At 47.6% G+C, this 14132-nt stretch overlaps 1 protein-coding gene across 3 annotated transcripts in view; it reads left to right on the forward strand.

Annotated features, from left to right (window-relative positions):
• CTNNB1 (catenin beta 1) overlaps window positions 1-14132 on the forward strand; it is a 97743-nt gene that overhangs the window by 57622 nt on the left and 25989 nt on the right. For all 3 annotated transcript variants that reach the window (XM_069648272.1, XM_069648271.1, XM_069648273.1), the window contains exons 5-12: window positions 1423-1661; window positions 1747-1948; window positions 2222-2366; window positions 2635-2738; window positions 7353-7691; window positions 8187-8345; window positions 8442-8561; window positions 9428-9578. In XM_069648272.1, coding sequence (XP_069504373.1) covers window positions 1423-1661; window positions 1747-1948; window positions 2222-2366; window positions 2635-2738; window positions 7353-7691; window positions 8187-8345; window positions 8442-8561; window positions 9428-9578 — 1459 coding nt within the window. The remainder of the gene's footprint in view (window positions 1-1422; window positions 1662-1746; window positions 1949-2221; window positions 2367-2634; window positions 2739-7352; window positions 7692-8186; window positions 8346-8441; window positions 8562-9427; window positions 9579-14132) is intronic.

Below are 14132 nucleotides of genomic sequence, written 5' to 3' on the forward strand. Positions count from 1 at the left end.
CTTGTATTCAATGCAGAACGTGGTTATCGAAGGCTCTCTGAATGTCACAGAAGTAATCCACACATGCCATATTCTACAGATGCTTGCCACACCTTTTTTGGGCTTGGTGTTTTTAAATTGTGTCCCAAAGAAGGTCAGAATACAGGACTGAATGCTGTCATTCCAGCAGCTGTACTCTTTGTAGCACAGAAAAAGGGGGCCCCTCTGCCTCCTTAAGCTTTCCCATGTCGCAAACTGGGCCCTGCCTGAATGTTTTCTGGCTGCAGCAGCTGTAAATGTAACTTGGGCTGTGGAATGGGATCCACCTGGTGACAATGCCAGGCACCACAAGTTGAGAGGGTCACTACCATTGAAAACCACAAGTCTAAAGGTTTTGTGGCCCCAGATCCCATTCTGAGAACCTAGCTGTAGTTTGTATTAGTTAACACAATCTGAGTAATCTTCCTAGACCCGGTTCAAGATACTGTTGATCTGTATCTAGGTGGGGTCTGGTATGTTGTAGTTTGCTACCCTCCTGAACCACAAATGCCCGGGGGTGGGGAGATTAGGGGATGTCATAATCTTGCCCCTTTAGCATTCTGTAGGAAACTTCTTTCTGATTGTGCTGAACATTGTCCATCTTGCCTGCTCCTATACAATGCTGTTGGTTATTTGCTAAATCTGTTTATACATTTTTTTTAATCTTGGAACACAACCCTGCCACTCCTAATCGAATTTCTGAAGTGGACCATTTTCCTCAGTGATTGTTGTAGTACTCTCTCCAAAAGCAGTAAAGCAAATCCTAGCGTATGTATAAAACCCCTGCTATTGACCTCCTCCTTACACGAGTTTGGCCAGTGAGTGTTTGAAACAATAAAATGGCCATGCTTGATCTTCAATCCAGCTGCCAGTCATCCTCTAGGTGTTGCAGAGGTTAGTGATGCCACTTTGATGTAGCCACTTTACTTGATGTGCACAGGCCATTCTGGCTTCCAGCCTCATCCATAGATGGGATTTTTGCTTTTGGGCAGCCTTGTCCTTGCAGTCCACCCACCCTGCCCCCGAAGGCCCCAGGCATTAAACTCTATAGTTTCTACTACAGCTCGAACCTTTTTAGGCCCTTGGCAACCAGTAGCTCTGGTCACATATCCATGCTGGCAGTACCCCTCTGGCAAAGGGCATTATCTGCATTTGAGCCCTAACATGGTCTTACTTTTGGCTGCTTACTTTGCTACGTATACACGGAAGAAGTTCAATGGTTTGAATCCCTCCATTGATGTACAGGGAATCGTAGTTGTGGGGCTTTCAGGACTGCACTGAATGCAGGAATGTTTTCTCGGAGTAACTGTCTGGGCAAAGGCATCTAAAAGTACAAGGACTATAGCAGTGGAGATATTTAAAGTGACACTAATTTAACATTTGTGTTTTTTGTGTGCTATTTAGGTGGTGGTGAACAAGGCTGCAGTTATGGTACATCAACTATCTAAAAAAGAAGCCTCACGCCATGCCATCATGCGCTCCCCCCAAATGGTGTCTGCTATTGTGCGGACCATGCAGAATACAAATGATGTTGAAACTGCACGCTGCACTGCAGGAACTCTGCATAACCTTTCCCACCATCGTGAAGGGCTTTTGGCAATCTTCAAATCGGGAGGCATCCCTGCACTTGTTAAAATGCTTGGGTATTTACACACACTAATATTCCACTTATCAATCTTTATAACTACAAGTTTCTATTTTATTTAAATGTGGTTTGTCTTGTTTCAGTTCTCCAGTGGACTCTGTGCTCTTTTATGCAATCACTACACTGCATAACCTTTTGTTGCATCAAGAAGGAGCTAAAATGGCTGTCCGCCTAGCAGGTGGGCTACAGAAAATGGTTGCTTTGCTAAACAAGACCAATGTCAAGTTCCTGGCCATCACTACAGATTGTCTTCAAATTTTAGCTTACGGCAACCAAGAGAGCAAGGTTTGTACATTCAAGTAATACGAATGCACTTGGATCTCTGAAACGCCCCCTCCCTTCTATACTGAAAAAGGAATGTTGATAGCGTTTTCCACAATTGATGAACTGTGCTTGTAAGTCTAGCGGTTAAGCGCATCCAAACAAAGCTTTTCCAGGCCACCTCAGATTTATTTGCTCTGGCTCTAGTTTGGGGGGGGGGATATGGTGGGGGAATTAGAGGGGGGGGGGATCGTTATGAATGTACAGACCTACATTTAATGTTTTTTTCTTTTTTAGTTGATAATTCTTGCAAGTGGTGGACCTCAAGCACTAGTGAACATAATGAGGACCTATACTTATGAAAAGCTTTTATGGACCACAAGCAGAGTACTGAAAGTGCTGTCTGTCTGCTCAAGTAACAAACCTGCCATTGTTGAAGCTGGTATGTTTATTTTGATGCCTAATTGTGTTTGCTGAAGTGTACTATTTTTCTCAATTTATACCTTTTTTGGCGAACAGAAGTTGCATCAACAGCAACTTAGTTTGTAAAACGCGGCGGGGGGGGCGGCAAAGACAGTTTAATTGCTTTTAAATAGCAGTCCTGTATAAACTAACGATGGATTTTCATTTTTGGCACAAGTTTATTTTTTTGAGTTTCAAGCTACCTACCTTGTGGTTGGTCACTGGTCACTGCACTATTTGTTTTCTAGGTGGCATGCAGGCATTAGGACTTCACCTTACAGATCAAAGCCAGCGGCTTGTTCAGAACTGTCTCTGGACTCTGAGAAATCTTTCAGATGCTGCAACTAAACAGGTAAGGGTGCATAGTTTCCAGCCAGATTTGCCTAGTCAGTTCCTTGAGCGCTTAATCCAATGCAGACCGGGATGATCCTCTGTTGCTGTCCAGCTTCAACTCAATAGGTTTTGCACCTCCGTGAAACTAACCATTCTGCCATTCTCTACATGTTGTCATTGACCAGACCCATCTTTATGCAATAGTCCTTAGCAAGCTGAAGCAGTTCTTATTTAGCTAGATGCTAAATTGTAAGTGCCTTTGACATTGCAAGAGCCATCACCTGAACAATATCATTGTATAGCGCAGTAATACCTCTGAGGGGTATACTGAACATGGTGCCTTGGTTGCATATTGTAAGATGGTGGCAGACTGGACCCAAGTTGCATCCTTTTTCTTGCAGCTATGTTCCAAGTAGGTGTGTGTAAATCTAGCTCGACCGCAACAAAGAGCTATGCAAAGGAGGGAGTAGTACATATTTCTGGGTGAGTCTATGGTGTAGAATAGTTCAGACAAATGGCCATATACAACTTTCCTGAACCGCCAGAAGGTGCGAGTCAGCCTGATGGTGGGAAGGCTTGCAGCCAAGCTGGAAAAATGCATGTTTTCTGTGCTTCTTGCTCTTTCATTAGTCTGTCTATATCTTGCCTTTTACTGTTGTATTGTCCCGATGCATATTCTGTGAAGTTGATTGCATTTTGGACAGTGGTGTTGGTGATGCATTTTGGACAGTGGTGTTGGTGATGCATTTTGGACAGTGGTGTTGGTGATGCAGACTATCTTGAATGTGAGCTTGGAGGTTGTGTGTCATTTATGTAGTGCCCTTCCCTGTTTGTATGGCCTCCATGTGCTTTGGGGTTAGAATGCCCTCAGGGACTGAAGTCCATGTGTGGGAGATTCCAAGTTATTTTTTTAATAACTAATTCTGTACTGGAGTTCGGTTTACGAAGCATGGATCTGGGATTCAATGTGTAGTTGCTCTACGTGGTCTTGCTTCCAAGACCAGCGCAGAACCCTTGTGCCATACTCTATTCACTAGTTCTGCATGTGTGCATTTTGCCAGGTTAGTGCTTGGGTGGGCTGGCTAGACTCCAGTAAGCAGCTTGGATGTCAGGCATGTGGGCAGGTGGTGGTGGTTTAGGATTGAAGGCTGTGCCAAGACTTGCTGTGTGCCCAGCTAGACCAACATTTGTTGTAGGTTGTCGATTTATACTAAGGGCACGTGTTGGGTACGTCGGGGGGGAGGGGAGTGGGGGGGCGTGGTGATACAGCATGGATGGCTGTACGCGTTGCTAGACTGGATTCGCTTAACCATAAGTTCCATTCTAGAGTACATAGGTGGCCGTGCTTGTCCAGACGTGGTATACATACCTTACACTCAGATGGAGATTATCTTTAATGTAGTTTTCCTAGCTCCCAGGCGATTGGCTTGGCCGGCTAGCTGTGGTTTCCTGAGATTGTAGGCATAGTGGAAGTCCAACTACACCAGATTTAATGTCTAGAAACTGCAAAGATCTGTTGAGGCCGGCAGTCTTGTGAAAGGCCCTACTTCCTTAGTGCTGCTTTAAAGCCAGCAAGGTGTTAACTCAATGGCAAGTCATTAGTTTTCAAGTAACCGCACCACCTCAGGATAATGGCATCCTGGCCAAACTAACTTGGCATTCATCTTTCCAAGGTTGAATTTAGTTGGTCAGGGGTATTGCTAAAGAACTGCGGTTTTGGCACATGGAAGTAAGCCGGTTACAGTACAAAAATTTATTCTAGTGGAATTGTGAGTTGATCCTTGCAGTATACAAAAAAGGTAGCAGGCGCCCCTCTCTCGAAAGAACAAGGCATGATAACCTGTTCAGTGGTTATTAACCACATTGAGAGTTCGCAGCCATTGCTTTTTGCTCACTGTACCTTCACAGATGGGAAATATCCATTTGCATATCAGTCTTTGTCCCGCCCACAAGGGCAGTCCAGCACCGACATGCTATGGCAATTCCTTTCTGAACAAGAGTACCATCAGCAACCCCATACACGTGTTTCAGCCTTGTTTGGCATCATCAGTGAGGTGAAGCTGAGCCTCTCTAAGCACAGTGAGCAGGGAGTCCACGTCTGGTTGCCCCCAGGTAACCTAGGGCGACCAACCCCAAGTTCCTTTCTAAAATACAAAAAAGGTAGCAGGCGCCCCTCTCTCGAAAGAACAAGGCATGATAACTATTGATCCTTGCAGTATGGCTTTGTTTGTGAAGGGCCTATACACAAAGCAAGTGTTTCAAAGCGCTCAATGAGGGAGGAGGAAAAGGTCATTCAGAGCCCTTGAATTTCTGAACGATACCAGTCTGCACGTTGGGTGCATGAACAAGTGCACATAATACAATTAAACCATTTAGAGAACAGTAAATGGATCCGACAACAATTCTGCGGTTTTACCAGCGCATTGAGGCGCCACCATGCAAGGAGGGGAAAAGCATACGGTCAAGGCATGGCGGATTCAGATTGTGCAAGTGCGCACACAGTTGCAGGAGTGGGATGGGGAGGATGGGGAATCAAGTGCGCCCAGTCAGTCAAGCTGGGGTAACTGCTGAGAGATGTCACACTCATGGGTCATTCACCAAGTGCAGTAATGATGAGGTAAGTGCAAGAGGACTGGCGAGGGTGCCGGGGACCTGTGACTGAGTTACACCAGGCAGCCAGTCAGCAGGCTGCGTGGAAAAGGAGGGAAAAGGCTAGAGCGGAGAAATGTTAGTAGGGTAGAGGGTGAGTTTCTGGAACTCTGGCGCAAGATGAGTGCAGCAAGGAGGCTATTCCAGAGGGATGCCCCTGCAGAGGATAAAGATCTCACCCTGAATCTCTGCTTGAGAACCCGCTCCCTCACAGAAGGTTGGAGGTAGATGAGCGGAGGGCTCGGGGACGGACCGTATTTAGGTAGGCAGCATTGCAGATGGTAGGTCCCAGGCCCCAAGAAAGCCTTGTGGGCAAGGTCCCAGAAAGCCTTCTGGACCATGTTCGAGTGTCTTGGACTTTATCCTGGCAGCCACAGGGCGCCTGTGTATGGATTTCAGCGCATAAGTGATGCAGTCTCTCGGCTTGAGGACAAGGATAAGTCTTGTAGTTCTGCTCTGGATGAGTTACAGAGGAAGGGAGGTTGGAAAAAGAGGCTGTTGCAGTATTTCAGCCTTGAGAGAACCAGGGCTCAGTGAGCTGCTGGGGGAAGGTGAGAAAAGGAAGAGTACCTTTTGAGGTGTAGCTGGTAGTTTAGAGCTGTCAAAAGTTGACCTGAAGGCTTTTTGCCTTGCAGGTTGGGTGCAGGGCCAGAGTGGGAGAGCGCCAGCGCGAGTGGGAAAGCGGGAGCAGGTACACTTTTATTTTTTTGTCGTTTGCAGCACACATGACTAAATTGCGCATGGTCCGATTATGGCTGAGGGTAGCCTGAAGGAGAGTTGTCATATCCGCATAACGCAAAGTTGGAGATGAAGGTGGCAATTGCACGTCCAAGGGCAGACATGTGGACATTGAAGAGCCAGGGGGTGAGGGGGGGGGGGGGGGCGCATAGATTTGAAACCTGGGGAACGCCACAGGTTGATGGGGTGATAGTAGAGAGAAAGGACCCAGGTTCCACCTGGCATGGGCAGTTGGAAAGGAAGGAGGGTTAACCATGCCAGAGCCTGACCTGTGATTCCCAGGGTGTCATTCAGATGTGTGATCAGGATGTTGTGGTTTACTGTGTCGGATGAGAGGTCAGGAAGAATTGAGGACAGGGTGAGTGTTGTCGAGGTTTTGAGAGCAGGTCTTCACAGGTGTTCAGAAGAGCAGTCGCTGTGCCTCTGGATGCTCTAAAGCCAGACTGATGGTCGTGGAAGCAACCAGCAGTTTCTGCGTGGAGGGTGAGCGGAGATGGCCAGCTTCTCCGGGAGTTTTTACCCAGGAAAGGGGTGATGGACAAAGGGCAGTAGTTTGCCGGAACAGAGGGGTAGGGAGTGCTTAAAAGTTTGGAAAACTCCAGTGGCAAGAGATTGCAGAGATCAGCCAAGGCTGGAGCGATCTATTTTGTCATGGTTTTGGAGGGGGCAAAGGTACACCTGTTTGAAGCCTTCATATTAACTGTGGCCGTCTCGATTTTCCTGGCAGGCACAAAGTGTAGTTAAACTAACAAAACAAGCCCAATTTTCCGGATTGCCAGAAGTGTTTTGTCCACCTTCTGAATTAGATTCAAATTGGTTTTCCTATTCCACTGTTCGCTGTCTAGTAGTTGCAAAAAGTTCTTCTCTGAAATTGGGGGACATTACAAACTACCAAAGTATATATATTTTAATATTGGCACAACTAGTATTTAGAAGCTGGCACTTGAAAACTCCTGTATGTGCCATTATTACTGGGTTGACCAAGAGTTCCCATGCCATGCAGGAGACAAAGCTTGCGTTTTATGCACCATGCCTCAACTTGAAACCTTCAACTGACCACGTTCTAATTTGCAGGGAATGTGGTAAATTGTTAGTTGTGTTGCATCCTTGTCTGTGTCTGAGCATCAATGGATCTGGCTTGACACTGTTAAATTGCAATGTTAATCTCAGTACAGCAGTTTTAATGTTTCTATTGAAGTAGTTGGCCTAAGTCATTCTATTAATGTATTCCCATTACTACCAACAGGAAGGCATGGAAGGTCTTCTTGGAACACTTGTCCAACTGCTTGGCTCTGATGACATCAATGTTGTAACCTGTGCAGCTGGCATTCTTTCCAACTTGACATGCAACAATTATAAGAATAAAATGATGGTCTGTCAAGTTGGTGGTATTGAAGCTCTTGTGCGAACAGTTTTACGTGCTGGTGACCGGGAGGACATTACAGAACCTGCTATCTGTGCACTTCGTCATCTAACGAGCAGGCACCAGGAAGCAGAGATGGCGCAAAATGCAGTGCGTCTTCATTATGGACTACCAGTTGTGGTCAAACTTTTACACCCGCCCTCTCATTGGCCACTAATAAAGGTACTTTTAATTTAAAATGTTACAAACCTATTTGTGATTAAGTACTTGGTGCATAAGACAGGCATGTTAGAGCACGAGAGGGACTAATGCACGCAGTTTTTGTAGGGCTTTCAAAATGAAATGACTTTTACACGCCATCCAATTTGTTTGAATTCCAGGCAAGTATAGCTGCACTGGACGTAACATTAGCTCTTTGTGCATAATTTTAATTAGTTGATCCTACAGGGGATGGGCGGGTAATTGACTAAAACCACGGGAATGCCTTTTTGGGCAGATGTAAATATTTGCTCATTTGAGAATAAAGATGCTGCTGCTAGTGTTTTGTTGATCCAGATCACTGTCATGGTCAGTTCCCTGTCTTAAGCATCGCTCAGATTCATAATTAAAGCTTTATTTTATTGGAGGAAGGTTATTTTTAAGCCTGTACAAAGGTTGGTTACTCTTGATTTGTAAAGCACAATTGTACAAGATTTCAGCAATTTATATTTTCCCTAGGCTACTGTGGGACTTATACGCAATCTGGCACTTTGCCCTGCTAATCATGCCCCACTGCGGGAACAAGGTGCAATTCCCAGATTAGTGCAGTTGCTGGTTCGAGCACATCAGGACACTCAACGACGCACTTCAATGGGTGGGACACAACAGCAATTTGTGGTAGGTACAGTGATGTATGCATAGTAGCCAACTGTTCACGTTTGCTGTTAAATGCTAGATTTGCATTTATCATTTTCCTTTGACTTTGTTTTCAAGGAGGGAGTTCGAATGGAAGAAATTGTAGAGGGATGTACTGGTGCCCTGCATATCTTGGCACGTGATGTCCACAATCGAATTGTTATCAGAGGTTTAAATACTATTCCATTGTTTGTACAGGTAGGTGTGTTCCTTAGGTCGTTTCTGTACCGACTAGCGTTGGACAGTTCACTTACTGGTTTGACAAATTTGAATTGTCTATGGGTGTTCCTGAACACAGTTCTGCTCTCCAGATGCATGCCCATCAGCCTTAACTATCCGCAATGGGGCAAGGACATGGGAGTTGTAGTCTGGCGACCCAAAGGTTGCAGGCAACTGGATTAAATACGTGCATGTTTTGCTAACCTTACCAATTTGGGAGAACTCCACTTGTAGGAGTCAACCCATTACATTATCCTCATTCACCTGAAACTATTTGTTTTCTGTACTGTGCCCATCACTGTTGGCTGTGCCAATCGTTCTGAGTACAGTTGATTTGTTTCCGCAGGCTGGCTGCCACTATGGGTAGGGTATGTTGAAGGGGAAACTGGCTGAAGTCAGGAAAGGGAAAGCCTGGTGAGTCAAGGCAACTCTTAAGACTCCCCATGTGTAGGGAAATTACAATCGGTGATTCATGAAAGATCGGTGCTGTAATAATGCAGCCTGCCTCCTTTCAGGGACAAGTGATCTCTCTAGATCAAATCTCGACACTCCCTGATCTATGGGAAGATGCTCCCAACAGCCAATGCCAAAAGTTCCCAAGTGGCAAACTTATTTACAGCATGTACACGTTTACAGCAGTGAGCATTCCTGTAAAAATCTTCAATCTCAGTTTGCCAGCAAGAACGTTTGTGATCCATTTGTATAACTAGCATTTTCAAAGCTAAACACCAGATGAACATTGGCTCATGTACTGTTGTTGATTATGGATTCTTCATGTTGTGTTGTACTGGTAGACACAGCAAGCCTTATAAACTTGCTGCTATTAACTGCCTTATTTCTTTTAGCTATTGTATTCTCCCATTGAGAACATCCAGAGAGTTGCTGCAGGAGTACTCTGTGAACTGGCACAGGACAAAGAAGCCGCCGAAGCTATTGAGGCTGAGGGAGCAACTGCACCATTGACGGAATTACTTCACTCTAGAAATGAAGGTGTTGGTAAGTTGTGCATGGTCATGGCCTATGATCATGGCCTAACGTCAGCAGGGACAACTTTACTTAAGCAACCTACATGCAGGCTTCAGGTAAAGTCCACCTTGGATGCCACCTTCAGCTTTTAGTAGTACACATTCATATAACTATTTCAGTCTGAAAATCTGATGGCAGGTGACTGGTAAGCTTGTGTTGGTGCCACTAAACCATTGTAGTGTTACCGTTCCTGCAATTTCAGGTTTGGTAGTCCCTGATTTCACAACCATGTCATCCGTGAGTTTTCTCTCCAGAACCAGTTACACGCTGTCTTGTATAATGCATTGCTGCCACTTTGGTGGCAGCATGGCACCTAGTTCTGGAATAAACGTAAGACTTGGTGTGTGAAACCGGTGCTAGTTGTATTTGATTGGCTGCCGGTGCTTGAACGCTGTGAATCTGCTGGTCTTGTTTGGAGTTGTATTGATTGCATAATGTGACTGCAGCGTTCATGAAGCTCCTGTTTACATGCTAGTCCCTGTATGTAGTCTAGCAGATGGTGAAGTGAAAGGTGAGCCGTAGTTGGGAGAGATTTGGAGGCTTGCTTCAGATCAGGCTTTCCTGATCTGGTGATGTATTTCTGGCTACTGACTAAATTAAGGGCATGTGTTTACCCCCCCCCCTCCTCCACCTCCCAAATTGGTCATTTCAGTGCAGTTGTTGGGCAAAAAACCTTGTTGGCACTTGTTTTGAGTATGTAACTCTGGAACTGTTATTCTTTAAACCTTGCATGATAGCCCTAGGTTACAGCCTTCCTGTTTTCTTCATGCCTACCAGGAACTTGTAGAGCACAGTAAAATTACACAAAGCCCCACTATCTGTTTCCTTGATTTCTGGGACTGGGCTAAGACTAACATGATATGCTTGTCTCGCTCCCAGGAACACGAGTCTGCCTGAGGCTAAAACTGGTCTATACCAAGACAACACTTGCCAGTTTGTCCTTCAAGCTATTCACGTTTGCTGCAAGGTACTTCAGTCTTCTTGCAGCCACCTGACAACGTGCAATATCATTATCTTTTAATATATGGCACACAACGCTAATGGATTAGACTTCTGGTATCCAGCTAATCTGTTTCACTTCTGCTATGTCTTTCTCTTAACAACCAATCACTGGTCTCTGGGTCATACTGCCCCCAGCCAATGATTGCCCTCTACCTAAGCCCCCTCCTCTGGCAGCCATCTTCAGATTTTTACCGCATGTTCAGGTGTTGGGAGTTTAAAGTTTTTTTTTTTGTCAATCCAACCTCAAGCGCCACCTATTAACAGGGACCCATTTTCAGATTCTTTAGCACCCCTCGGGCAAATTTTGTCGAGAGCTTCTTGGAGGATTCCAGAAGCTTCAAGGCCTGCATGCATGGATTTTGCAGAGAAGGACTCGGCACCTCTTTGGTTTACCCGGCTGCAACCTACAAAACTTCTTTTCAGACGATGGACATTACCTTTGCCTCTACTGCCTGCATTCTGACCAGAAGCATGTGGAGGACGACTGCGTGTCTTGTCGGCAGATGGTGCCACGTGGGCTGACCGACACAAGCGACATCAACGAGTGGCTGCAGGCCAAGTCCCCTGCTCTGGGTGAGTCCCTGCAGCATGCCTCCTCTGCCCAGAAGAAAATTAAGCAGTCTTCGAAGACCTTTGAGGGCGCCCCTTCCATGGGTGCCCAACATAAGGCGAAGCCCTGCGAGTCCACTGTTTCCAGGAGGGCCTTGTGACTGGCTCCTCGACAGCCAGGGAGAGTTCAGCATCTCCAGCACCTTTGACCATGAGCCAACGCTCCTATTTCTTCAAATAGGAAGTCGGACCATCTAGGTATGCTTTTTGAGAAGACCCAAGCTGTACCGACAGAGAAGGATATGGGGAGTGTGGTCACGACCTCCCCTCGCCCCCCCCCCCTAAAATCAGGACTGCGAAGGCCTAGCTGCATCAGGCAAAGACCCACACTTCATCTAAGTAGAAGTGACATCCCTCACGAAGGCCTCTGGGGCGTATTAGCAGGGCACGGCCCCTAATTTGAGGGATCCTCTTTCCAGCCCATCGAGAAGACTCTGGAGAAAGTGATACCCATCATTTCACCCCCTGGTCGCAGGGGGTGGTAGTCCTCCAGGGCACAGACATTTCCTCCGAGGAAGAGCTCACCAGCCTCTGCTCCTCCAGGAGGGGAGATTTGTCAAGAGCAGGTCCTACGGGGGAATCCCGACCGACTTGGATGACGAGGAGGAGACCGATGAGCAACAAGGGGGTGACAATGGAGCGGATCAGCCTAAGCCGCAAACGCCCTGGTTCCCATTGCCTCCAAACCAGCAGCCACCTGGGGCTATCTCGGTGGAAATGCTTACAGCTCTGCATACCCTGTGCTCGGAAATCCAGACGAGGTTGCCTGGCGCCGGCAACCCCACCCACGATGCCAAGGCCATCGGGGGAACCTCCACCCAAGAGGAGAGTTCACCCCCCCCCTGCCTCTTAACCCCTTGCCTCCCTCTCCCACACCGAGGGGGTGACACAGAACTAGATACTGCAACAACTGGCAGACAACGGCGGCCAGGCGATCTCCCGTCTCCGCCGGCCACATCTTCACTGCCTGACGAGAGGCTCATTCCATGCCATGATCTTCAGGGCCTCGGAGCTGTTCCAGTTCATCCTGGAGAAGGAGGGTATCCTTTACCAGCGCCGGGAGGCAAAGGGGAAGACCGTGCATTTGATCGCGTTATGACATTTGGGATGAGGGTCTGTCCCTCATCAAGGACCCTTCCTTTGATCCGGTGAAGAGGGATCGCTACGAGAAGAATTAGAGTGCCAACTCTTTGCCCACGTGCTTATGGTCCCAGCTGTCTCCAGACTGGTTTAGGCAGCGGCCAAAAAGTCTTCAGGCTCCTCCTCAGTGCCCTCCTGGATGCCATGGGGCAAAGTGATCTAGTCTGGCAACAATAGCTGCTAACTCCCTCACCATCGTGGCACGTTAAAACTTTCGTTCGATTTTGGGGGGGGGGGGCTCTCCTAGACTGCCTCCGCAACAACAAGCGTGCTGAGGTGAGATTCTACAGCAAGGCGAGGTGGTGTCGGACCACGCCATTACAGTGGCCACGGACATTGCCGACACATGATACTGCCAAATGGGCAATGGCGTTTGCCACCATTGGCGAGGCTGACTGAGGGTCATGAGTTTCTGCAGGATGTTCAGTCGAAGGTGTTGGGCATGCCCTCCGACAGGGACAATTTGTTTGGCAAGACTGTGGACGAGTCTCTCCAGGCCATCAAATCGAACAGAGCAATGGCAACCGTCCTTTTGGACGTCTAGAGGGGAAATCCCAAGTTCCTAAGTTTCGGAGGTGGTTTCTCGTCCTACAGTTAGCCCCCGAAATCGTCGGGAGCCCGTCTATGTCGAAACAAGACTGAACCGGCTGTAGAGTTAGGCCACCACCCATGCACCCCAGTGGGAGGTCAGCTGGTGCACTGGAAGACCATCTCCACTAGCTGTTGGGTGCTGGACGTCCACACACCCTAGAGTTCCAACGGAAGTGTCCAAGGATACCACCAGTGGCCTGTCAGGAAAACCACGTCCCTCAGCTGCTGCTGGAGGTACGGGCCATGTTAATAAAAAAAAGGGGGGGTGATGGAGCTCGTCCCGAAGAGGCTCCGGTGCTCCGAGTGTACTCTTCTTTCTTGTCGAAAGAAGACAGCGGTTGGAGGCCCTTTCTGGCCCTCCACCGTCTCAACAAGTATGTAAAGTCCAAAAAGTTTTGGATGGTGACCCTTCAGCATGTACTAGGACAGGAGGAAGGGAGGGTGGGTGGAGGAATTTTCGATTGTCGCTGGACTTGAAAATGCCTATTTCCACATTCCCATTCACAAGGAACACCGTAAGTACCTACACTTCATGGTGCAAGGATAACATTACCAGTTCAAGGCCTTTCCCTTCGGGTTGAAGTTTGCCCCACGAGTGTTCAAGTGCCTGGTCCCGGTGGCGGTGTACCTGGACGACTAGCTCATCGGGGTGAACTCTAAGGACATCGCTGTTGACCACACAACAAAGACACTATAACTCCTAACGGACCTGGGGTTCTCGATAACTTTGCAAAGTCCTGTGACTGCCATCACAGGACATGCTGTTTCTTGGAACCCGACTAAGTGTTGTGCCTGGCGTCGCTGCTGGAGCTGAGCATCGTGGCCATCTAGGGCAAGGTACAATGGCTGTTGGCCCTGAATGTTGCAAGGGTGAGGTCCATCAAGTCCCTACTATACATGTCGTCATGCATATACTTCATTCTGTTCTGCAGAAGACGCATCTGCAGCCTGCATGAGTTCCTCGACGCCTGTTGGATTCAGGTGTCGAAGCTTCCAGGACAAGATCACGCTCGACGAGGGATTGTCGGGTGATGAGGTGGTGGGGCATGCGCACTCACACCAGGAGGTGGTAACAGACACTTCATGGAAGGATGGGGAGCACATACAACGGAAGTCTTCACGCTAGAGGCCTGTGGCTGCCAGAGGAGATGTTGCACATCAACGTTCTGGAGCTGCACGCAT

Source organism: Ambystoma mexicanum, chromosome 2q (assembly GCF_040938575.1).
Source record: "Ambystoma mexicanum isolate Mex_15411 chromosome 2q, UKY_AmexF1_1, whole genome shotgun sequence".
Taxonomy (NCBI): Eukaryota; Metazoa; Chordata; class Amphibia; order Caudata; family Ambystomatidae; genus Ambystoma; species Ambystoma mexicanum.